Source organism: Ascaphus truei, chromosome 2 (genome assembly GCF_040206685.1).
Source record: "Ascaphus truei isolate aAscTru1 chromosome 2, aAscTru1.hap1, whole genome shotgun sequence".
Classification (NCBI taxonomy): Eukaryota; Metazoa; Chordata; class Amphibia; order Anura; family Ascaphidae; genus Ascaphus; species Ascaphus truei.
In genome coordinates, this window is record NC_134484.1 from 189,752,276 (window position 1) to 189,778,065 (window position 25,790).

The following is a 25,790-nucleotide window of genomic DNA, read 5'->3' on the forward strand; positions in this document are numbered from 1 at the left end:
TGAGTGTGCATGTGACTGCGTGTGCACGTGACTGAGTGTGCGCGTGACTGAGTGTGCACGTGACTGAGTGTGCGTGTGTGTTACAGTGTGACACAGGGGGTGTGGGTGGGTGGTCTGCGCTCCGTGTCCTTTTATTCAAAATTTAATGGGCGCGTGGGGGTAACGGCGCCGCTGCCAGACGCTTCTGCGCATGCGCGGGCTGCGCAGAGGTTGGCGGCAGCTGAACAGATCCCCTTGCTGCCTGTACGCGAGTGAGCCCAGCGGGGGGAGCTCTGTCTGAGTCTCCCGCCCGGCGGCAGAGGAGTCTCCCGCCCGGCGGCAAAGGAGTGTCCAGCCCCGCGGCAGAGGAGTCTCCAGCCCGTGTATCTTGTGGCAGCAAGCCCACCTGCGGAGGTATGTGTATGTATTTATGTGTGTGTGTTTGTGTCAGTGTGTGTGTTTGTGTCAGTTTGTGTGTGTGTGACATGTCAATGGCCTGTGACCCTAGAAAACATACATTACACATGTACTGTATATACATCTGCTTTAATGGATTATCTTCCCCTCGGGCAAGGAGAGCACAAATGGGGAAGGGTGCCCATCTTCCCCCCGGCTTGCTCCGGGGGCAGGGGGACTTGCAGGGTGCCGCTCGGTTCAAGCAGTAGATGCTGCCCCCATCACCGTGCAGCAGAAGCACGCGCCCCCGATGGAGTACAGAGCTACTACTGTAATTTGAGCTTGGCCTGCGGCAGGGACAGAGAGCGGGCCTGGTCCCAGGAGCCAGTCAGCGGGTTGTAGCAGGAGAGCCGGTCCCGATCCCCACTGCCCCGGATGCCACCCGTGCCCATCTCCAACTGGGGGAAATTGCGGCCGGCCGTTAGGAGCGGCGCCGGCGGCGATGTCTGCGGCCGTGTGGGGCGAGCGGCGGCCATTAGGAGCGCCGCTTCTGATTTTTTGAGCGGTTGGGATCATGTCAGTGTTGGGATCGGGCTGAGCCAGAACACAGCCCGGCCTCAACTGCCAGCACTGACGTCACATCCGTTTCATTTCTGTCTCCACAATCCATTTTTGCCCCAGTTCGAATGAGGTGCCACTAAAGAAGTTTCACTTCAATATGTAAGTTTGGGCAAATACATTTTTTGGTGGGATTCTTCTTCCTCTTTTTATTTTGAACCAATGATATATGTAGCTATTTACAACACCCCGGATGCTCCTCATAAGAATATTTATTTGCAGGAGGATTAGTTCTTATATTTTCCCTGTGTAATGAGGCTTAGTATAAGATTGCCCCACTATCATAACCAATAACACACAACATAAGAAACACACAGAATTGAAAATCATTTTTTACTGTGGATTATATATCACGTGATATATGTTGTATTTGGACTGAATTTATGTGGCTTTAATCCCTATATCAGCTTCCATTTGCATGCATTGTGTCTGATTAGCATAGATCAACATGTGTTTAGATTCAATTTTAATCATGAGGGTTACATATACTGAGTGTCACGATAGAGGCGTCACACTCCTGACGAAGCCACGGCTCACACCCAGGCGAAACGCGTAGAGTGGGGGGGACCTCTGTGACGTCTTGACACGCAGGAGATCGGCGCCGAGCAGCTTCCACTAGTGGTTCCCGTCTATCGCGAGAATAGGGTGACGGAGCTCAACCTACGCCGAGTCTAGATCGACCTCGATAGATCTCAACAAAGAGGGGGTGGTGAGAAATACTGCGGAGCAGTGATCCTGCCGACACATTTATGTGTGATATGCCCTGATTTTATTGCACTATTGTAAGTGCGTCTTTTATATTTTATACATAGTTTCTTGATACAACTGATCTGTGCTATGTAGTTTTCTTATATTTTCCTATATTGGATTGGTGTCCCCCCGAGCCATCTGAGGGAATCCTTGATTACCACACACTTCCAGAGAATCTCCAGCCACAGCACTATTTGTGTTACCTGCTTTATTTCATCTAACATCTTGTGAGAAGGCTGCGTATAGAGCCAGGTCCACAGCACATTTTCAATACGTCTGCACTTAAATTGTTTGAATTGCTGTCTTTTTCTCCCCATATGCTCCCCCTGGATTGTACGAAAAACATATTCGCACTTTGGAACCAGTGAAGACAGGACCTAACCGGAGGGTCTGAGCTGGGAGGGTCTGAGCTGGGAGTATAGATGCATTTATTTATATTTCACCAATACTCACTTTGTGTTATATTTGTATATTTACACATTTGTGTTATAATTAATCACTAAAGTTATAATTATTTATTCACTATAGATTTCTAGTGAGCACTTAGTATTGTTTGCGCCTTTTTGTCACCCTCACTTGTGCACAGAGTAGGCATAGTAAGACAAGGAGTGCAAAGAGAGGGGAGGAGAGGGAGCAAAGCAGGTCATGATGGAGGAGAGAGTGAGTTGGGGAAGAGGGTTAGACACAGCAAGGCACTACAGGGAGGGGTAAAAACAAAGAGTAATGCTTAATAACCTTTCAGATCGCCTAGATCAGCATATGTTATGCCGGGTACACAGCGTGTGTATAATGTAGCCCCCTCCCTTCCCCCCTCGGTACTAAGAAGGGGGTTTACAGCCTTAATGGGTTAACCAGATGGGATCATTCTGGTATTGCTACGACCCATCATGTGATGTAGGATGACTGAAGAAGGGATTGCCGCTCCCGTGTGTTTCTTGTGACCAGTGATGTCACTATAAGCAGATAGAAGGGTGTATATATAGCGCCACCCAATGTTCTGGAAGCAGGTTCCTCTGCGTTCTGAAAGAGGGTCTCACCGCGAGTCCTGTAAATATGTTTACGTGTATAGATACGTATATGAAGATGGTTCTGTCCCTGATTATTTTCAGTTAAAAAAGCAATTTATACAATAGCCTACGTGTTTATTTTTTAAATAAATCAGTTCTGTAATATTAAATACTTAAAAAATATATAATTCAACTCAATGCCATTTTTTATGAGTTTTAATATACTGAGCATCCTTTGATTTCGATAGCAGGCGTTATAACACTTTCCTGTTAGTGATCATTTGTTGCAAATACTCCCAGCAGTTTGAGCTGCAAACCACAATAATAGCTGTTACCTTGGTAATATAAGGATACATTGTAGCTGCTGAGTTACACTGACTGAAGGATTGGTTGAAACTGAAAGGCGGCCATTTAGTGAACCACTTGGAGTGACTAAAGAATATGCCCTACATAGTTGGCAACTACAGTAATGGCCCAAAATTGTTCTCATTCGGGAAGAGTACGCATGTGCTTAGGAGTTCTCAGAGTAGTAACTCCAGAGCATAAATTGGATCAGCCCCACCTTGTATGAAGTATGTATTTGTATGGTGAGCCTTATAAATGGATGTTGGAAAAAAAGTTATTTTTGTACTATAAAAGTTCTGGGCGCCCATCATTCTATCTGCATAACCATGCCCAGCCTACACCCTGATACATACGTATGACAGACTGGGCACTGCCATGTATATAGTTCAACTCTAAGTGAACTCCTTTACATGCAAGCAAGGAGGGTTACATACATTATTTTTAATATCTAATGCTCTCTCTACAGGTTTTTCTTTATCCTCATCCGTACAAGAGCAGCAGTTTGTGGCAGAAAGTGATTGGTTGGTCAATAGAATATATATATTTTAAATATTCTGTGCTTTGCACATCTTTGTTGTCAACAACTCCGTTAAACCATAAGAAAAACCGCTCACGTAAATGATTATAGGATATTTAACTCTTTCAATACTGGAGTTACCTACTTTGCAATGTAGTGCAGGGTCTTGTCATGTAGTTTAGTTATAAAAATGTTTTATCAGGAAGTAATACATTGAGAGTTACCTCTCGTTTTCAAGTATGTCCTGGGCATAGAGTTAAGAAAAAAAATACACGGATGCAAATACAGTTACATAAGTGAACATTATATACAAGACATTGCATGCACAGTTAAAGAAGATGTATATTATAGGCAAATGTAACAGTTACAGACCAGATTAAAATGTGAGACAGCTTTAGTTTTGAAAGAACTTAGACTGGTGGTGGATGTAAGAGTCTCCGGTAGATTGTTCCAGTTTTGGGGTGCACGGTAAGAGAAGGAGGAGCGGCCGGATACTTTGTTGAACCGTGGGACCATGAACAGTCTTTTGGAGCCAGATCTCAGATGATAATTGCTGCATGTGGTAGGGGTGAGGAGCTTGTTCAGATAGACGGGTAGCTTGCCCATAAAGTATTTGAAGGCAAGACAAGAAAGATGAACTTTGCGCCTACACAAGTGATGACCAATCTAGTTCTTTGAGCATTTCGCAGTGATGTGTGTTGTAGTTGCATTGGAGAACAAAACGGCAAAGTGAATTGTAGAGGGTGTCAAGTTTGCTAAGGTGGGTTTGGGATGCCGTGTCTTATACTATATCCCCATAGTCTATAATTGGCATTAGCATCTGCTGTGCGATACGCTTTCTGACCAGCAGACTTAGGGAGGATTTGTTCCTGTAAAGTACACTTAGTTTGGCATAGGTTTTAGATGTCAGGGTATCAATGTGCATCCCGAATGTTAAATGGGAGTCAAACCATATACCCAAGTATTTAAAACTAGTAACAGGAATTAGGGTGGTGTTAGCGTTGGTTCTGATCTGAAGCTCAGTCATTGGAAGCTTTAGAAATGTAGTCTTGGTCCCAAATACCCTTGTTACAGTCTTGTCAGTGTTTAAAAACAGTTTGTTTTGGGAAATCCAATTTTCAAGTCTCAAAGTCAGATTGAAGTATGTGTTCAAGGTCGGAGAGGCTATGGCTGTGTGCATATAAGATTGAGTCATCTGCATACATGTGTATTGAAGCTCCCTTACAAGCTGTGGGAAGATCATTGATGAACACTGAGAAGAGTAGGGGCCCCAGAACAGAGACGTGCGGGACACCACAGGTGAAATCCACGGGGTTGGAGTTAGAGTCTGAGATGGACACATGTTGGAATCTACCTGATAGGTAGGACTGAAACCAGTTTAAAGCATGCTTCCCTATTCCAGAGCTCTGGAGTTTGTTAAGCAAGATAACATGATCAACAGTATCAAAAGAAATCTAGATATATTGCACCAGTGAGTTGTCCCCGTTCCATTCCAAACTGGATTTCATTGCAAACTTTTAGCAGGGTAGTTACGGTGGAGTGTTTGGGATGAAAGCCAGATTGGAATTGGCTAGGGAAATTTGTCTTGGTATAGTAATCGCTTAATTGGGAGTGAACACATTTTTCTATGATTTTGGATATTATTAGAGAAGAGAAATTGGCCTGCAGTTTGAGACAGTAGTTTAGTCCCCACTTTTGAAGATTGGGATAACTCTGGCAGTTTTCCAGGTCTTAGGGATATGGCCTGCAGACAGGATAGAGTCGACTATGGGAGCAATTGGTTTGGGAATGGCTGAGGCACCAAGTTTTAGGAACTTAGATTGCAGTAAGTAAGGTCCACATTGGCTGCTTAATTTTAATTTGAGGAGCGCTTGTGTAATCTCCTCTTCGGATACTGGGAGAAATTGAAAATTGTGATCAGGTTTGTTAGAGGGTAGGGCTATAGAGGTACTCACATAATGAGGTTCATGTTTGTTGTTTGGGTTACGTTTCGCTAATAAGTTACTAGTACACCCCACAAAGTAATCATTTTAATGCATTTGCATTGTCAGTAGGTGTGACGATGGGGAGGATTTGGCCTGGGATAAAAGAGGTTACACCCCAATTGGCCACCCTCTACCCTCACCTGGGAAGCAGGGGGTTAACTGGACTGAGGTCCAGTAATGTGTTTTTACCTCGCTTCAATATCCAAATGCTTATTCCCCTGTGTAACTGTATTGTGTTATCCTGGTGTTTGCACTCACACATACACTAGGGTTGATGCGGAGGGAAGGGGTTAATGTTAAAATAGTGATTCTAGCCCTTTGTTTTAGTTACCCTCAAAGATGCCTGCCTACTAAATGCAAATGGTCAGCGACCAAATGGTTAGGAAGCAGCCCCTGATCAAAGGTTCAGCCACTCTACCTGTTCGCAGGAAGCTGGAGTGTATTGTAAGCGTTATAACTCACACTTACAAATGCCTCTGATTTAGGAGGTCTGGGGCATTGGGTGTGAAATCTAACACCAGGCGACAAATGTCCACTACCCAGGGGTCCCTGCTTCAAAGGATTTATTGATTGGGGCCAGGGGTGCGGTTACGCAAGGAGATATCAGAATGAGTGACCGTATTAAATATAAGAATATTATGAGATGTCCTCGGCTGAACATGCTAAGAGTTACATATGTGTATTCGTGGGACCGAGCCCCAACTAACGAATACAGACACCTGAGGTTTAACAGATACTAAGAGCCAGATATTAATATCTCTCTTAATTTTAGTATTACACGATAATATTTAGTCTCATTGGGAGCGTCATGCGTGACGGAATGTATTAATGTCTCGCGTGCCGGTAGGTATTACTGAACTGAAGTTATGAAGTTATTTAGATAGGGAAAAGCCGTTTTTAAACGTCCTTGGGTGGGAGGAGATTTACTCTGAGGAAAACTGTCAACTTCACCGCTGATTTATGAGAGGGGCTGGGTTTAGGTTGTGTTCAATGTGAAATAATTGTATAAGAACCAGGCTCAGCCTATGGCTATTGTCTTTTCATGTCTTTCGTGTCTTGGGATTATGAAGATTGCTGTATGAACTGCCAGTCCAGATGTGACTGTTTCATCATTCCATTTTAAGTGAGTGTCCATATTTTGCCTGTTATTTGTATATCTTGTGTGTTCACCTTTATCAAGGAATAAATTATATTTTATCATATCTAAGTCTCGTACCAGTTCCACCGAGTTATATATATATTTTTGTGTATTATTAATAGCCTGTCACAAAGTTCCCGTCACAGTAGGGTATGTCAAAGTAATATCCTCCTTAGTGATACTTGGTTGTTGATGGCTAGAAAGAATGGTGGGAGAACAACCCCCAGCGATGCTAACCAGAATAATATCCGTGTAGGTATGTATTCAATGTATAACACATTCCGTCTCCTTTTTTATGGACAGTATAGTGAACCCGGTAACAATGTCCCACGTAGTCAATAATATGCACCATGCTTTGAAAACCAAACAAATTTAAAGACCACATTTTGTGCATGCTCAATAGCCTTGTGGATAAGGTATATCTTGTATGAGCCAGCAATGGTGAATTCAGTAGCCAATAGTTGCGATAACGTGACGAGTGTATAAACATAAAGGTGTTACTCACTCCATACACTGCAGGACTCCGGGAGCTGTTGGCGTGCTCCTACCAGGCAAGATCAACGAAGAAATGGAGTAGTGAGGCAGAGCAGCTGCCTTAGAGAAACAAGTGAACCGGACTGGTATATTCTTGGTGCAAAAAATACTTTGATAAAGCGCTGTCTTTTTAATGTGCCATTAAAGAGTACAAAACACTAACAGGTGAGCTACATAAATACCCACAATACCCCCTGACCGGTAACGAATCAACGCTCAGGACATAAAAACCACCCCCCACACCTGATGTATCCGTAACCTCCTCTGTCTGGCTCCTTTTTCTGTTTTATGTGTGTGCCCACGATCATCCTGTTCCGTTGTGGTACATCCCCACCTATGATTTAGAATAAGAGGAGGTTACGGATACATCAGCTGTGGGGTGTGCTTTTTTTATGTCCCGAGTGTTGATTTGTCACCGGTCAGGGGGTATTGTGAGTATTTATGTAGCTCACCTGTTAATGTTTTGTACTCTTTGATAAAGCGCAGTGAAGCCGCGTAAGAAGATACTCTTGCCGTCTTTTTAATGTGCCATTAAAGTATTTTTTGTACCAAGAAGATAGCAGGCCAGTTTACTTGTTTCTCCAAGGCAGCTGCACTGCCTCACTACTCCATTTCTTCATTGAAGGCTGGAATATATTGTTGATAACCTTCCAGCAGGTTTGAAGTATTCTGGTGAAGATTGTCAGAGTAATACTGTATTGTACTTTTGCATGCCTTGTGCACATGTTCCGCAGGCATCTGTACTAACTTTGTAGCTTTTCCACAAGGCATCCCTGAAATGGTAGATTGCTATAAGATCACTTGTAACCCACGGAAGGTGGGCCCCCCGTACCCATATTCTGCTTAGTGGAGTATCAGAGTTTTAAGAACTCGGATTGGAAATAGTAAGAGTGCAGAATCAGGGTCGGGAATTAAAATTGATTCTGTACCCAAGTGCAGTTGGTAAGATCTGCCAGAAACTGCTGTGGGTTAAAGTTTCTATATGTTCTAGTGAGGAGAACTTTAGGGCTTAAGAATGTCGTTGCAGCACAGTCAAGTCAGGTTTCACACAAATGAAACAGTGCAAGTTATTACTTTGTAAAAACATGGCTCATTTTAGTCACAAGTGAAATTTGTATACATGCTGTATAATTATTTGTACATAGGTTTGTCTATTACACTGCAGCACATCATCCTCATTATGTATCGTGGGGTTTCTCCAACATCTTCAATCCAAGTCTTCCAACCATTAAGATACTGTTAGAGATAGAGAAAACACAATACATATAAATATTGCTTTATAGATACATACATCTGTTTAGCACATGGTTTATACGATTAGTTCCTAAAGCAGCAATTCACACCTCCTTACAAAATGAAATCAAAGTAGCAACATATCCTGGGAGTACATGCGGTTCTCCGCTTTTTCCTAATTTTTTTTATATACCCATTTTTATTTCACATGGATTACAGTAGTAACCTCTGTGTATGAATAGATGTAGTAAGCCTTATTACATTCACTGTATGGAATATTTATATACAAATGTATCTAGAATACAAACAGGCTTTGAAATGGTTTACATCACTGTAGAGAACAAATGGACTGCAAAATAGGGACAAGTTAAAGAAAGAAATAACTACTGGATTTAAGGAGTTACCGAGTGGTAATGTCACTGGATTTGAAGTGGGTGAACCCTAGTTTAAATTGGTGTCAGCTTCTTGTGACCGTAGGTTAGTCACTATCAAACACTGGATTGTAAGCTCTTAGTTGCAGGTACAATGAACTTTCTATGGACATCAATGCATAGATTTGTCAGCACTATAGAACAGAAGGTAAGCCATACATTCTGACAGGACACTCGCTTATCTAATGACCATGAAGAATAGTCTAAACTGAACTTCTAGTTATTATGTGGTCATTATCTGTACTGTGCGCTGGAGATGTAAGAATCAGAAGCGGGAGAATCACAGACCGGAAATAAAAAGTAGGCATGGACAACCGGAGAGACAATCGGACAAAGCAGTGAGCGGAAAGACCGGTGCCTACTAAATGTAGAAATGGGAAAGCATATCTTGGTATTAAAAAGATATTCATAAGAACACATGCTACACTGGAAAATAAATGAAAAAAAAAAGACAAGTTCTATGAAAATGAAACACAATGGAAGAGGTTTACTAAGCGCCAATGGCTTCTAACGCCTGATCCATTTGTGATACGGACATTAGTGCTTAGTGATTCCTGGCGAATGTCAGATAAACTCAAAATTAGAGCAGCAATTAAAACATTGCGCTCCTAGTAAAACCAACATGCAGAATACTGGGTTTAGTATTTCATAAGCCATTTGCAACTATAACAGGGAATGGCACCATGGCAAATATTGGTCAGTGTGAAATCTCTCTCTATAGTGTGTGTGGAGCAACAAGAGACGGAAAGCTGTGACAATTCTATTGATTCAGTAAATATGGCAAAGAGAGCAAGTTTATGGAAAATAAATAATTACAGCCATCTTTGATCTAAATATATATGGATATCAATTTCATAAACGTCTATGCCGCACATTAAATATCTCAGAATAGATGGGTACACAACAGTTTTAGTTTGACCACTGGAATTGTTGATATACTAACTTCGTTTTAACTGAAGCAAAGTGGTCACAGAACTGGGGCAACTCCCAAAATTCATGCCCGAGTGGTTCCTTAATCATGTAAATAGCTAATTAACTTCTAGAGTACTGTACCTGGCACCAGCAATTAAACCTGCAGGCATGAATCTCCCAGAGTTGTAAAATCGGAATCCCATAACTCCAGCCAACGTGCCTGAGGCAACTTTAAGAGCGAAAGGGAACGTTAGAAGCATTATTCAGAAAACGATAAACAAAACTACAGTTTCAACCAACTATTCGTGCAAGAAATGTACAGGTCATATTATATTGGCTTCTATTAGAAAGGGAACCTTGTGCACTAATCTGCCGCATTAAATTAGAGCACCGGTATTCTCAGAAAGCTGTTATCGCAGTTTGGTGAATAAGGCACTAAATGCCCCAATACTCCGTGCACTCAGGGAAAAAATAAAACACCCCTGCCCCCCCCCCCCCCAGAAAATAAATGGTAAATAAAATGACGTTATTATACAGGCACGGTCTTTGCATTCCTCCTAGTTAATTTTTAGTTAAAAGAAGCATGCCAAGCTTTTAATTATTTATTTATTTTTAAATAGGAGGAAAATATTGTTCACTGAGCCAGCCATGCTCCCGGCAGCGCCTTTGGAGGTAAGTATCTCAGGAAGCAGGGGGTCCCTGGAGCTGAAATTAACATGGTTCGTCTCCAAGGACCGGCTGCTTCCCGAGATACTTACCTCCGGCATGCGGGCCAATAGAAAGCAGCGATGTCATCCGTTCCACATTTAAAGCACCATATTGTTTCCCCTGGCAGAGATGATACAGGCAGCACCTTCTGAGATAACAAGAAGCAGGGGCCCCCGAAGCTGAAATTAACACTGTTCAGCTCCAGAGACCCCATGCGTCATACCTACAAAGAAAAACAAAAGTAATCTAGGCGGAACGCCACCTAAAGGCAGACTACATCCTACAAAATGTAAGAATAAAATATAAGTATCCCAAATACACTGGGATTTCAAAAACTTATTATCTATCGGCATAGATACTTCCAATACTGGCAATACATCACTGATAAAGAAACTTTCTCAAATAAAAACTTTGTTCAAACTCACTCTTTTTAAACACCTCCCTTGTGCAGCAATTAAATGGTGTCCCCATCACAGGCAGAGCGATAAATGAGACCGCAGGAGGTGATGGTGGGAGAGAGACGCAGGACACTGAACATGGCAGCACACAGGGAACCAGGAATCCTTTACTTGGGAACATTTAAAATCAGCCTGCCACCCCCTCCACCCCCCATTTGTGAAATGTTACAATTTTAATGATAGGAAGATCGTATCTGGCTGTCAGGGCTGTAATGTCAAGCTCTGATAACATTGCGCTTTTCTATTGGCACTCGGAAGCAAGGCATGGTTGGCAGCGGTATTTATTTCCCAAAAGGTAAATATTTCAGGAACCCGGGGTTCATCGGATGTAAAAAGTGCGTGGTTCAGCTTCACAAGATCTCCCCAATTCTGATCCTGTATAAAGAAAAAGGGAGGGACTTATGCTTAAACTTACCTATGTTATTACTTAATAGGCCTTTTTTTTAGAATTATTTTTATTTGGAGTTTTTATTTTTTTTTAACCTCTGGGTCATGTGATTGCTATGAAACAACCGGGCACTGGATGCCCAATGCCGAAGTGGAGGTGACTCCACTTGTGTGTTGATCAGGCTGGCTGTTCTGTCGTGGCATAGAAAACAAGCAAGTGCCCGTGACGTACCTGGCATGTCATAAGGGTCTTTGGTGTGCCAGGGACCCTCCCATACCAGGTACGTTACTAGAGCACTGTGAGGGTTAACCGTCAAAGCATCACATCAGAAGAGAAATGGGGAGAAGGGAGCTTGTGACTTTTACATGAACATTTCCAGATTACAAAAAATGGTGTCTGTTAAACAATGACAAGGGAGCGATAAGGGAAAATATGAAACCTCTGCAATGCCCAGAGAGTATTAGCCAAACCTAAGTCTTCTTCTGTTGTACGTCACAACACTGCAAGTTAAAAGTAGAGGACAGAAATCTAATATTTAAGGTAGGCAACTTACTCAGTGAAAGTAATACATTCTTTGAATCATTGGACATCTGATAGGCACCCACCCCAGCTAAACCACCAAAGACCAGGCCGGCTGCCAGAGAGGGAACACTACCTGAAATTAAAAGGATGCATGCAGAAGTAAAACATTTTGTCTATCATAGATCTGGACTGCAAAAAGAACACCAATTGTGCTGGAAAAACATAAAACTATTACATTAATAAAGGGTGGAAATTATTTGAGCATCCAGGATAAATATAAGTTAACACAAGAATTAATTCTGTTTACATAAACAGTCCTCCCGCAAAGTGAAAGCAAGAGCTCACGCAACACGTCACTGGTGTTTTGAAATCTGGATTTATATATGAATATGTTCAATACTTGCATTCTTTCTGTGTATACTACACCTACATTCTGCATTGTTTTTCTTAACTTAACAGCCAGGACATATTTATAAAGTTTTTAATAAGGAAGTCACAGGCTGCCATAGTTAAAGAGATCTTGAGAATCACATTAGCATGTCAGTGTATCGTCATATACAGTTGGTGAATCGCTGTCTGACAATGTATAGAAGTGAAAGGGGACACAGGATATACCTACTGTATAAAGCACTAAAAGAACCTGGCATTACTCGGGAATGCTAAGAAACCAACCTCATCCCTCCTCATCTCTCCTTTAATACCTCATGTCCTCAATTCTTTCCACCTCTCTTTCCTTCTCCAGCTTTCTTGCTTTCTCCTCACGTATACAACTGGCTTCCTTTCTTTCTTCGTCTGCTTTCTGTGTAAACTTTATAGCTATCCAACTCTCCTTATCTGCCACCAGGCTATGCGCATTATGATGTTACCAGTATGATGTCATGTGCCAGATACATAGCCTACCAGGTACAACACCCAGCGGCCGACTTGCTGTCAGAGAAATTGTAATAACTCAGAATTAAAAATAGCATGTATCCAAATTCCAAACAGACAAAAACCTGCTCGTTGGTCTCAGGAACTATCAAGCAAACTTTGGTTTCGGTATCTTAAGAGGTGTCCAAATGTATTGCGAACAGAAAACTTTCCAAAATATATAGTAGACTAGTTGAAAGTACCGAGCTTTGCATGGGTTGCAGTAATCTACTCTCTGCCCCCTCCCCCTCCCCCCCCATATCTCCCTCTGCATTTAAAATGGAAGATAGAAAAATCTGCTTTTCTCCCCACCGCATCTTTCTTTTAATAGCTTATGATGTCCGCAATTCTTTCCGCCTCTCTTCTCCACCATTCTTGCTTTCTCCTAACCTGTAAATGGACTTCCTCTCTTTGTCTGCTTTCTATCTAAACTTTATAGCTAGCCAACTCTCCCTATCTGCCACCAGGCTATGTGCATTATGATGTCAGGTTCCAGATACATAGCCTAACAGTTACAACACCCACTGGCTTTTATATGTAGAAAATTGTATATACCACCTAGAATACATACATTGTATCTAAACAGACGAAAACCTGCTCCTTAACGTCAGGAACCATCACGTAAAATGTGGTTATGATATCTTATAAGAGGTGTTCAAATGCATACCGAACAGAAACACCTTTCCAAAATATATAGGAGATAAGATAAAAGTAACTGTCCCTCAGCACTTCTGGTGATTTCAGGAATTGTAATATTTGTACGTGTCATTCCTTAAATAGAAAAAGAAAATAGCAGTAGTACAGCTACAAAGGGATATCTACTAAATTAAGCCATTAGCCAAAAGCAAACTATCCCTAGCACAGTCATATTAGCAGTAAGGCTGTCCATATAAAAAGTTAAGCAAAGAAAAGAAAGAAAGAAATCGGCTATTAGGGAGCTTTCTTTCTTTTCTTTGCTTATCATTAACCCCATCCCTGCCAGCACCACCTCCGCACTCTTATTGCAGTTTTTGTTCCGTCACCACACATTCACAATTTATTGGTTCCCCATATCTCCATTGGTGTAGTGCAAGGCGCACAACTTGACCTTTTTAGGCCATTCTATCTTCCTTCATATAAAAAGTTACCTTAAAACAAATATGTAATGAAAGACACGTGGCTGATCATTTGATGGGATTCTGACAAATTGATGCAATTTTCGCATATTTTTAATTACCTGATGTGCTATAAAAATGTCCCCTCAAGGCTGAAAATTTCTGTAACACATGGGGGAAAATGATGCCACTCACAGGCAAATACATACCTGCTTTTGCATAACCGATAATTCCTCCAGAGGCTATCAGAGCCGCGTATCCAAAGCCAAACCAGTCGACACCCATTCTAAAAATAGACAAAAAACAGTCAAATTATTTAACAAAACCTAGGTCTGAAACAAAGTAGAACAAACTGTGCTGACCATGTGTATATACAATCGAGATAGGTCAAGAGCAGGGTTTGTGAAAGTATTCTCTTTTAGCAGTAAAAAAAATAAATAAAAGAATTATATCACAAAAATATAGAAATGTATGACCCTTTCAACTGTGCTGGAGGGATCCAGCAACTCTTGCACAACTATTACGTGACGGCTCCTCGGAGTGATTGCAGTGACACTGGGGAATGGGAGAGGAGTACTTTTCCATTCGCTTGCCTGTTTCGCTCTCAGCATTTCTCAGGAGCACACAACACACAATCTTCCCCTAGAAAACTATCTGAAAGCCCATGACGTAAGCCACTACGTCAGCGATTTTCAACCGGGGTTCCGCGGCCACCAGGGGTGGAGAGCTGGGACAACTCTCCCAGGTGTCCCCGGCCCGGCGGCTCCCGAGATCAGCACCAGCAGCTGCGATCTTTCCTCTCCATGCTCCTGTCGGTGCCAGAAGTCGCGTTCAGCTTCCAGTTGACAGGAGGGAGAGGAAAGATGAGGTAAGAGCGCTCACTCTCACTGCAGGGAGAGTTTTGCCGCACGCTGGCAGCTCCCATAACGTGTGCGCGGAAGAGCGTGTGGGAGAGTACGAGCGCACAAGGGGGTGGGGAGCACTCCTTTTTTTTCTTTTAATATCTACTTAGATAAGTACTCTCTGTGTTGCTTTTTGTGCCCAATATATATGATCTCACTTTACCTTTCAACCCCTGCTGTACAGACCACAGTCCCTGAATGTCTATCTGCTATATCATCGTGGATGGCCATCCGCAGACCCAAACTTAACATTTCAAGACAGAGCTCCTCATATTTCCTCCCAAGCCTGGCCCTACTGCCCCCTTCTACATTACTGTTGGCAGTACTATCATACACCCAGTATCACAATTACACACATTCAAATGTAGCTATGATACGCCCTTTCCTATGTCCCTCTATTGCTAAAACTAATGCAAACCCTTATTCTCTCCCGTCTCGACTATTGTAACCTACTACTGGCCTTCCTGCCTCTCACCTGTCTCCCCTACAATCTATCCTAAACGCTGCTGCCAGAATCCCTTTAGGCCCAGATCAGAAAGGACGCTAAGCGGGCGCACTTACGTGCGCGCATGTTTGTCACTTTGAGGCTAGTGGATGACAGTTGTCACACTAGAAACTGCATGTGGCGGCAAACTACAGCGTTGACAATTTTCCGCCACAACCCAAACTGAAATATGGGGCTGCAGTCGCGTCACGAGAGCTGGTTCAGCCAATAAAGGCGAACCAGCTCCGTGATGTGTTCGTCACGCCCCAACTCCTGCAGTTTGAGCACAGATCGCTGGACTGCAGGAGCGCACGGCGGAGGCACGCACGCGCGTGGATGTAGCAGCTAGTCTGAACTCGGCCTTACTCTCTCCTAAATCTGTTTCTGCATCTCTCCTGCTGAAATCACTACTGGCTACAAATTAAAACATCACTTACAAAATTCTCCTCACAAGTGTGTTATTTTGAGTTCAAATGTTTTCCATTCTTGAGTACTGTACTTTTAAAACATTTCATTGAGGATTTAAATGTAAGTCATTCATAGCCAGATCATTCCATAAATGACAAAAATGTAAATCCACAATGGAATGTTTAAAAGCACTCAAGAACAGAAAACATTTGAACTCAAAATGAGAATGCAAATTCACACTAAAACAAGAGGGCTTAATTCTGATTTGGGGTTTTTAACCCCACTACCATAATAATTTTTTGTAATGTTTCTCGCGTCCTCTCTGTGTATCTTAGGCCGCGGGCATGGCCAGCGCTTAGCCAGCGGACTTACCACCGGCACCCTTTATGAGGGCGGCTTTAGGAGGCGTTACCGTAGGCGACAGCTCAATTTAAGTTGTGGTGCTGAGGGGAGCGGAGGGCCGGTCACGTCAGCGGTTCGCCTAATGAGGGCGAACCAGCTCTGTGACGTCACTGGCCCGCCCCCAGACGACGCACGCACTAAGGCCAGGGAAAGCACCCGCTTTCCCTCAGCCTCCGCACGCCTGCAGTATCTATGGACTCAGCCTTACAATTCATGGACTCTGCCCCCTTGCACACTACTGATAGATGTGTCTCACTGTCCCTTTCATCAATTTATTGCCCTGTCTGTATCATCTGCCTTAGATTGCCATCTGGTTTTTCTTATCTGTATTAAACTCATGGGATCGCTGTAAAGCAGTATTGCTGACCTGAAGAAGAGAGGACTCTCGAAAGTTTGTCATATCTATTGTTAGTCCAAATAAAAAAAAAAGGTATCATCTACTACTGAAGTACTCATGGTATTACTTGCCATTGTGCATATTAATTCACAGGCAAGACAAACAAGAATGGTTAACCATTTTAATGTCCTGTGTAGTTATGTATTATTTTATAATATGATTACATTGATGCAGCAGATTATGGATTCCAAACACTTTACTTAAATGTTTGTTTAATGTAATATGTGTAAACAAAGTGTTATATAGTCATAGCTATAATCACCACAAATGTTAATTTATATTGACCATCTCATTGCCTTTGGAGGGGGACATAGGACATGTTCATCTACTATATATTTCTGAAAGCACTGTATGTCTGCGTCCCTAGCGGCAATCTCATTGGTCCCTTGGCCCGCCTGCCCCCGCACACCTCTCATTGGGCTCACACACGCACACCACCCCCTTGGCCCGCCCCCCACACCTCTCATTGGCCTGAGGCGGAGTGACGGGCCAAAGGTCCAAAAAAAACCAAAAAAAAACAAACGCACATCTCTGTCCTCTCCCCATCACACTCACCTCCCCCCCTCCCCGGTGCTCACCTCCCTCCCGCTCCACTCCCTCTACACACCACTCCCTCCCGCTACACTCACCTCCCTCCCGCTACACACCACTCCCTTCCGCTACACACCACTCCCTCCCGCTACACACCACTCCCTCCCGCTACACTCCCCTCCCTCCCGCTACACACCACTCCCTCCCGCTACACACCACTCCCTCCCGCTACACACCACTCCCTCCCGCTCCATTCCCTCCCCGGCGGGGGAACAGGCAGGCTGCCACGCGGCGCCTAAGATGGTGGACCCCCTTCCTCCCCTCGCGCTCCATTCCCTCGCGCTCCACTCACCTCCCTCCCGCTCCACTCACCTCCCTCCCGCTACACTCACCTCCCGCTCCACTCACCTCCCTCACGGGGGAACAGGCTGCCACGCGGCGCGTAAGATGGCGGACCCCCTTCCTCCCTCGCGGCGCCGAGTGAGAAGATGGCGGCGGCCGGAAGTACAGGTAGGTGTCGCGTGTGTTGCTCCCCCACCTCCCCCCCACCTGCGGCGCCGCACGGAACGGAGAAAGGGCGCATCAAGGGACTGAGACGTGTGTGTGTGTGTGTGTGTCTGAGTGCGACACTGCCCTCCCTCCTGTCCACTGCCCCCCCTCTCCTGTCCACTGCCCCCCCCCCTCCTGTCCACTGCCCCCCCCCCTCCTGTCCACTGCCCCCCCCCCTCCTGTCCACTGCCCCCCCCTCCTGTCCACTGCCCCCCCCCTCCTGTCCACTGCCCCCCCCTCCTGTCCACTGCCCCCCCCCTCCTGTCCACTGCCCCCCCCTCCTGTCCACTGCCCCCCCCCTCCTGTCCACTGCCCCCTTCCCACCGCCCCCTCCCCCCTTCCCACCGCCCCCTTCCCACCGCCTCCTCCCCCCTTCCCACCGCCTCCCCCCCTTACCACCGCCTCCCCCCCCCCTACCACCGCCTCCCCCCCCCCTACCACCGCCTCCCCCCCCCTTACCACCGCCCCCCCCCCTTACCACCGCCTCCCCCCCCCTTACCACCGCCTCACCCCCCCTTACCACCACCCCTTCACCTCCCCTCCACCCCCCTTCACCTCCTCTCCACCCCCCTTCATCTACCCTCACCCCCCCTTCACCTCCCCCCCAGCCCCCCACCTCCACCCTTCCCACCTACCCCCTCCGCCCCCCCCTTTACCCCCCCCTTCACCTCCCCTCCGTCCCCCTTCACCTCCCCTCCGCCCCCCTTCACCTCCCCTCCGCCCCCCCTTCACCTCCCCTACGCCCCCCCTTCACCTCCCCTCCGCCCCCCTTCACCTCCCCTCCGCCCCCCCTTCACCTCCCCTCCCCCTTCACCTCCCCTCCCCCTTCACCTCCCCTCCGCCCCCCCTTCACCTCCCCTCCCCCTTCACCTCCCCTCCGCCCCCCCTTCACCTCCCCTCCCCCTTCACCTCCCCTCCGCCCCCCCTTCACCTCCCCTCCATTCACCTCCCCTCCGCCCCCCTTTCACCTCCCCTCCGCCCCCCTTTCACCTCCCCTCCGCCCCCTTTCACCTCCCCTCCGCCCCCCTTTCACCTCCCCTCACCACCCCCCACCACCCCTCCGACCTCACCTCCCCTCCTTCAATGCCTTTCGTCCGCCCTCCTGCCTCTGCCCCTTCACCTCCCCTCCACCCCCCCTTCACCTCCCCTCCACCCCCCCTTCACCTCCCCTCCACCCCCCCTTCACCTCCCCTCCACCCCCCCTTCACCTCCCCTCCGCCCCCGCTTCACCTCCCCTCCGCCCTCCCTTCACCTCCCCTCTGCCCCCCTTTCACCTCCCTTCACCATCCCCCCCCTCACCACCCCTCCGCCCCCCCTTCACCTGCCCTCCATTCACCTCCCCTCCGCCCCCCTTTCACCTCCCCTCACCATCCCCCCCCTCACCACCCCTCCGCCCCCCCTTCACCTGCCCTCCATTCACCTCCCCTCCGCCCCCCTTTCACCTCCCCTCCGCCCCCCTTTCACCTCCCCTCCGCCCCCCTTTCACCTCCCCTCACCACCCATCCTCCTCACCTCCCCTCCGCCCCCTTCACCTCCCCTCACCACCCCCCACCACCCCTCCGACCTCACCTCCCCTCCTTCAATGCCTTTCGTCCGCCCTCCTGCCTCTGCCTCTGCCCCTTCACCTCCCCTCCACCTCCCCTCCGCCCCCCCTTCACCTCCCCTCCGCCCCCCCTTCACCTCCCCTCCGCCCCCCCTTCACCTCCCCTCCGCCCCCCCTTCACCTCCCCTCCGCCCCCCCTTCACCTCCCCTCCGCCCCCCCTTCACCTCCCCTCCGCCCCCCCTTCGCCTCCCCTCCGCCCCCCCTTCGCCTCCCCTCCGCCCCCCCTTCGCCTCCCCTCCGCCCCCCCTTCGCCCCCCCTTCACCTCCCCTCCGCCCCCCTCCGCCCCCCCTTCGCCTCCCCTCCGCCCCCCCTTCGCCTCCCCTCCGCCCCCCCTTCGCCCCCCCTTCACCTCCCCTCCGCCCCCCCTTCACCTCCCCTCCGCCCTCCCTTCACCTGCCCTCCATTCACCTCCCCTCCGCCCCCCTTTCACCTCCCCTCCGCCCCCCTTTCACCTCCCCTCCGCCCCCCTTTCACCTCCCCTCCGCCCCCTTCACCTCCCCTCCGCCCCCTTCACCTCCCCTCACCACCCCCCACCACCCCTCCGACCTCACCTCCCCTCCTTCAATGCCTTTCGTCCGCCCTCCTGCCTCTGCCCCTTCACCTCCCCTCCACCCCCCCCTTCACCTCCCCTCCACCCCCCCCTTCACCTCCCCTCCACCCCCCCCTTCACCTCCCCTCCACCCCCCCCTTCACCTCCCCTCCACCCCCCCCCTTCACCTCCCCTCCACCCCCCCCTCCACCCCCCCTTCACCTCCCCTCCACCCCCCCTTCACCTCCCCTCCACCCCCGCTTCACCTCCCCTCCACCCCCGCTTCACCTCCCCTCCGCCCTCCCTTCACCTCCCCTCCGCCCCCCTTTCACCTCCCCTCACCATCCCCCCCCTCAACACCCATCCTCCTCACCTCCCCTCCGCCCCCCTTCACCTCCCCTCACCACCCCCCACCCCCCCTCCGACCTCACCTCCCCTCCTTCAATGCCTTTCGTCCACCCTCCTGCCACCTCCACCCCCACCTTCACTCCCCCCTTACAACCTCCCACCTTCCCACCACCTTCCCCCCCTTCCCACCACCTTCCCCCCCTTCCCACCACCTCCCCCCCTTCCCACCACCTCCCCCCCTTCCCACCACCCCCCCTTCACCTCCCCTTCATCTACCCTCACCCCCCCTTCACCTCCCCCCCAGCCCCCCACCTCCACCTTTCCCACCTACCCCCTCCGCCCCCCCCTTCACCTCCCCTCCGCCCCCCCCCCCCCTTCACCTCCCCTCCGCCCCCCCCCCCCCTTCACCTCCCCTTCGCCCCCCTCCGACCTCACCTCCCCTCCTTCAATGTCTTTCGTCAGCCCTCCTGCCTCTGCCTTTCGCCCACCCGCACTTCTGCCTTTCACCCGCCCACCGCTCACACCCCTGCGCCACATAGCCGCCGCACGCACTCAACAGACACCCGCCACTCGACACACACCCGCCGCCTCTCACCCACCCCACACACTCGACACACACCTGCCACATCCTGCCCCTACGCAACAATATCACTGACCAGCTGTCACCCGCACTCGCCACACACCCGCCGCCTCACACCCTAGCAGGACCCCGACCCACAACCAGCACTCACTACCCACGCGCCACCTGTACTGAACACCCACCTGCCGCCTCACACACGCTCACACCCTAGCAGGACACACGCCTCACATTTTCACATCACTTATGTCACCAAAATATACATTGTACTGTGGTGTGTTTACAATAAACCATTTTTATACAACATCGTATTACATTTTCTTCCATCTTTCTTTTCAACATTATTATCCAACCTTTCCAACAAATAGTCACCTATTGTTCCACGATTTATAAATAATACTACCTATTACGCATTTACATCCCGGGCAACGCCGGGTCTCTCAGCTAGTGGTTACTAATTTGTCCACAACAGGAGTCCTGGATCCCAATGGCATATTTGCCCACCATCTATAATATTAGGGAGGACCGCACACACACTGAGTATAATGAGGCTGCACACCCAGCAGAGAGCACTCACGTGGACTGGCATGAAAGTCACAAATTGTCAAACCTGCAAAAATAAACCACAATTTTGATTTTACAAGGAAGTCCACGTGAGCGCTCTCTATAATTGCACAACACCCAGCAGCCATCAGGCCTGTACATTGTGCAGGACTCTGCTCCTACCTTCCCTACAATAGGATGCCCGCTACGATCAAACCCCTAATGGTCTGAAGATGACACACACAGAGACAAGATTAGTACAGCCACCTCCCCCACCGCTTATGCTTCAGCACAGGCACCCATGCCGGGTCCCGCCCCACACTTGCAAAAGTCCGGCACTGCCAGAGCCTGGCTACCAGTGCTCAATCTCCACACTGCAACAGCGACAAGATATATCCATAGACTAGCCACCTGGGCACATACAAGGCAGAAAAGCATGGAGTGCAGGCTTTTTTAAAAAAAAACTTTTAATAGCGAGAGGAAGCGGGTGAGCAGGCACTGTGACCTCCACCCTCACCTACAGGAAAGTACTAAGTCAGCAGCACAGACAGAGCCACACTGCGCGCCGGCTCCGAACCCCGGGTGCTGCTGCTGTGACGTCACACTCACCTGCGAGCCGGTGGAACTGCAGTGATAATGATGAGAACCCTTCCGAGCCGGTGATTCCGGAAAGCGGAATGCGCAGCCCGGGCCCGCAGTCTCTCACTGGCTGAGGGGGGAGGGAGGAGTTGGCTTGTCACGTGATCTTGTGTAACCCCCACGTGTGTAGCTGTGGACTCGCCCACAGGGCAGTCCGCTTGCCTGGCAAAAACACAAGCGGTCACGTCGTTATTGCCGTCAATGAGCAGAGACATGTGACTGCTTACTTCTGAGCAGGGCTAACCGGTGGTGTTCATTTAAATGTTACAGACTCTGCATCATTTTGCACATAAAAGTAGGTCCCACTATAGTTCCTGCACTGGTGCTGGACGGAGCACTTCCATGTAATTCCTATGGAAATCCCTTAACCATGGGGTGCGCAAACTTTTTGCCCTGCACCCCCCTGCTTACTCTCCCCCCACTGTTCGGGCCCCCCCCCCTCACCTTGCATCAAGCGTTAAATGAGACGCATGGCAATGCGGTGCAGCGGGTCATGTGATCCCGATGTGTCATTTCACGCCATGTTGCCATGGCGATGCGTCGCCTGAATCAAGGTAAGTGAGTCAGGCTGCGGTCCCAGTACACCCTGTGCGCACGGCGCGGCGTGCACTGTGCGTGTAAGCACCGCCCCTCAATGGGGCTGGGCCCACTACGCACCGTCACGCAGAAGGTGCAGCCGCGCCGTGCGGCAGGGTTTTTCACTACTAAATAAAATTGAGTTTACACCTAGCGACGGAGGCGTGGCCACACCCCCACCGGCGGTTCACCCAATGAGGGCGAACCAGCCGTGTGATGTAATGGCCACGCCCCGCAAATCCCCAACCACGCCCCCTCCCGTCGCAAGCTCCCCTCTCCCTGTCAGACCGCAGATCGCGGTTAGCGCTGTGACACGCACCGCCCCCCCCGCCGGGCGCGCGTGTCACAGACATTACTGGGAGCGCAGCCTTACAGAGACCTCGCGCGGTCCCCCCAGCATTTAATTGAAATGCCTTGGGGAAGAGCACCGCCGTGGCCCCCCCTCCCCAAGAAATCTCGGGACGCACCCCCCAGTTTGCACACCCCTGCCTTAACCTATGCCGCTTACATACACACTAAACTTTGTGGTTAACCCCATGTCTGTTAGAGGGGCTGCGGCCCCAGAACGGTCTAGGACAACGCACAGCTGCCATTTAGCCGCTGTGATATCTAGCTGCCGGCTGTTTCACTGCAAAGGTAAGCTCCTAACCTTAACCCAAAAAGCACCTAACCATAACCCCATACCCTAAAACCCCTAATGTTAATCTTTACCCATAAAACCATAACCCCATACCCTAATGCAACACCCCTCCCCCCCCTCCCCGAGGGAGATCTGTAGGTTACTATGATGTTATGGTGCTGTGGTGCTCACCTGCTGGCTCTGAGGACGACTGATTCTCTGCGATGGTGTGGGGAGTAGGACAACAGGAAAGGTTTTCTTGATGGTGCAGCGCCTCCATCTTGCAGGGCTGTGCCAGAGACAGGGATTTTTCCCCCACGGGAACACAGAGTAACTGTAATCCAAAGCCAGGAACAGTATAACATCTTTATTGGCAGACCAGCACATACAGTAAGTACATCAGCCTTCTCATACAAGAGAGGTGCAGTCACACAGGTCTTCAAAGAGCATACCCCTCACAGCTTGCATCTCTTTCAGGGACAGAGCTCTGCTCGCAGGACCCTTCTCTCCTTGACTAGGCCCCCAGGAGCTTGAGGCCCCTGGGCTAGTCTTTACCCCCTCAAACCCTGATGGGATGATGTACAATCCTGGCTACACTGAAACAGACTACATTTGGTAGGGAGCCATCTTTTATACCAGAGGGAGGGTCCCGCTCCGGTAACTGGGTAGCACTACTCCAGTGAGAGCCCATCCAATAGGAAAGAAAATCCCTGCTCTGAAGAGCTTACAATCTAAGTGGTATGTTGGGAAATTTACAGAGACAGCAGGTGAGGGAATGAGTGCAATGGATGGCAGTGCTTGGCCACAATGGTTGGTAGGAGTGGATGCTTGATTTTGTGAGGCGAGTTTTAAAAGTTAGTCAGTATTAACACAATTAGCAGGGGGAAGAGGTGGCAGGGAGGCATAGGTGAGAGCAGGTGTGTATATGGCTGGGTCCAGGATTAGGAGAGATATCCCCAGCAGTAGGAAGGAGTAGATAGAGAGAGGGTGTGAATAGAGGATTTGTGGGGGAGGGGCTTTTTTTGAGGGGTAAATAAGTTGTTGGGAGAGAGATGTATAAGTAATGGTGCAGTGTATGGGCACAGGCATAGGTGGAGGGGAGGAGAGATGAAGAAATGTGGATAGGGGGGTGGTGGGGAAGTTGGCGAGAACAGAAACATTTACAAAGGAATGAGGAAACAGTAAACAGAAAAAGCAATAGGGAGGGCATAGTGAGATGCACGAGGAGAGACTTCCCAGGTATTGGAGGATAGGAGGAGTACAAATTATCAGAGCATTTAGTTGTTGAAGTGCAGAGTCCAGATCATCCTGTATTGTTCACCTCCAATTTTAACTCCAAAATTAACACCACAGACACTTTGTGTGACACAGCCAGATGCATGGGGCATAGAAGGAGGGGTGCAGGGGGTGCTGCAGCCCCCCCTGCATATATACACTTTTACGTTATGGTCATGCATGTTTCTGATTTTGTATGTACAGTTACAGTACCCCCAGCCAAAAAAGTGTTCCTGCCCCACTGCCCAACCACGTTTCACACACACACACATGCTTCATCAGGGAGTCACCCTTAACATCCCTGCCACTCTTGATTACCCGTAGCTTTGTTGACAATCCTCTATATACAAATAATTTGTAACAAATTGGAGGATAGAGCAATATAAAAAAAAAGTATAAATATAATTTTTAAATTACGTGTTTTATTAATATTAAAGCGTGTCCAGTTAAATCTGTAATTTAAAAATAAAAACGGTAGGTGTCTAATGAAAAATCATTGTAATTATAAATATAGTTGTCTGTAAAAATTATAAATATAGTTGTCTGTAAAAAATGCATAATCATGAGTATATAATAAATATGTGATCAATCAAGCACACGGGTGGTGAAAGGAAGGAACTTTTTTAACCATTTGAATGCCACTGTAAGGCTATCACACATTTTAATCTGGTCTGTAACTGTTTCATATGCCCATAATCAGTGGTTGACAAATCACCAAAAAATCTACTCGCCACCTAGTACCAAACGTGTGCTGCTTGGGCCAATATTTACTCGCCCGGGGGTTAAATCCACTCGCCCGGGGCGAGCAAATGTATAGGTTTGTCGAACACTGCCCATAATATAAATTATCTTTAACTGTGCATGCAATGTCTTGTATATAATGTATACCCTGTTCATTTATGTAACTGTATTTGTAACCATGTATTATTTGTCTTAACCCTATGCCCAGGACATACTTGAAAACGAGAGGTAACTCTCAATGTATTACTTCCTGGTAAAATATTTTACAAATAAATAAACTGGGGTTCGTGGTGGCCGAGTGCCATGGGTGGCCGAGTGCCATGGCCCCCCTGGCACAGTGCGGTCACGTGACCACGGTGACCATTTTGGAGGAAATGGAAGAGGGATCCTCCTCCTCACTGGTTAGATTGTAACCTGGAAAACACAAGCTCTTTGAGGATGACATGGTCACTAGGTCATGGGGCCCCAGTGTGCCAGTCTCAAGGATGTAGGAACTATGTCCTGGGAGCACTCAAAGGGTTTAATTTAGAACATGAAACACCTATATAAGGTACACTGAGGCACGGCTGATTAGACTTGACAAAGAACAGAGGCCTGAAACGTTGAGTCTCTGAGGGCAGTGTCAGAGCGTGTAAGTTTTTTTACAATTTGATTTATGTCGTTGTGAAGGGTATATATTTATCAACGTGAGAGTGCTTTCTTATACTTTTAGCCCACACTGTTTTCTATGTCACATGGCCA

At 48.0% G+C, this 25,790-nt stretch overlaps 1 protein-coding gene and 1 long non-coding RNA gene across 3 annotated transcripts; one reads left to right on the forward strand and one right to left on the reverse strand.

Moving 5' to 3' along the window:
* Positions 1-8,336: 8,336 nt before the first annotated feature.
* LOC142487045 (uncharacterized) lies at positions 8,337-23,413 on the reverse strand. 2 transcript variants are annotated; one of them, XM_075585723.1, is made up of 6 exons: positions 23,226-23,413; positions 21,809-22,000; positions 14,134-14,210; positions 11,953-12,054; positions 9,987-10,074; positions 8,337-8,505 (listed from the first exon to the last, which is right to left on the reverse strand). In XM_075585723.1, the coding sequence occupies exons 1-6, from the start codon at positions 23,396-23,398 to the stop codon at positions 8,448-8,450; spliced, it is 690 nt and encodes a 229-aa protein (XP_075441838.1). In that variant the 5' UTR covers positions 23,399-23,413; the 3' UTR covers positions 8,337-8,447. The 2 variants fall into 2 exon arrangements, 1 of the variants encoding a protein (XP_075441838.1); XR_012799120.1 differs by lacking the exon at positions 8,337-8,505 and adding an exon at positions 10,979-11,386.
* On the forward strand, positions 21,744-25,045 carry LOC142487046 (uncharacterized). Its single transcript, XR_012799121.1, has 3 exons — positions 21,744-23,050; positions 23,181-23,423; positions 23,511-25,045. It is a non-coding gene; the product is annotated as an uncharacterized LOC142487046 (long non-coding RNA).
* Positions 25,046-25,790: the final 745 nt, after the last annotated feature.

Bases quoted from the DNA above. Each gene is read 5' to 3' on its own strand.
- LOC142487045 (XM_075585723.1), bottom strand. From the start codon at position 23,398: ATGTTATACTGTTCCTGGCTTTGGATTACAGTTACTCTGTGTTCCCGT. The intron at 22,001-23,225 runs GTGAGCACCACA...TGTTTTTGCCAG, and splicing joins GTCGTCCTCAGAGCCAGCAG to GCAAGCGGACTGCCCTGTGG. The intron at 8,506-9,986 runs GTACAGTACTCT...TATCTCTAACAG, and splicing joins GGTTTAATTGCTGGTGCCAG to TATCTTAATGGTTGGAAGAC.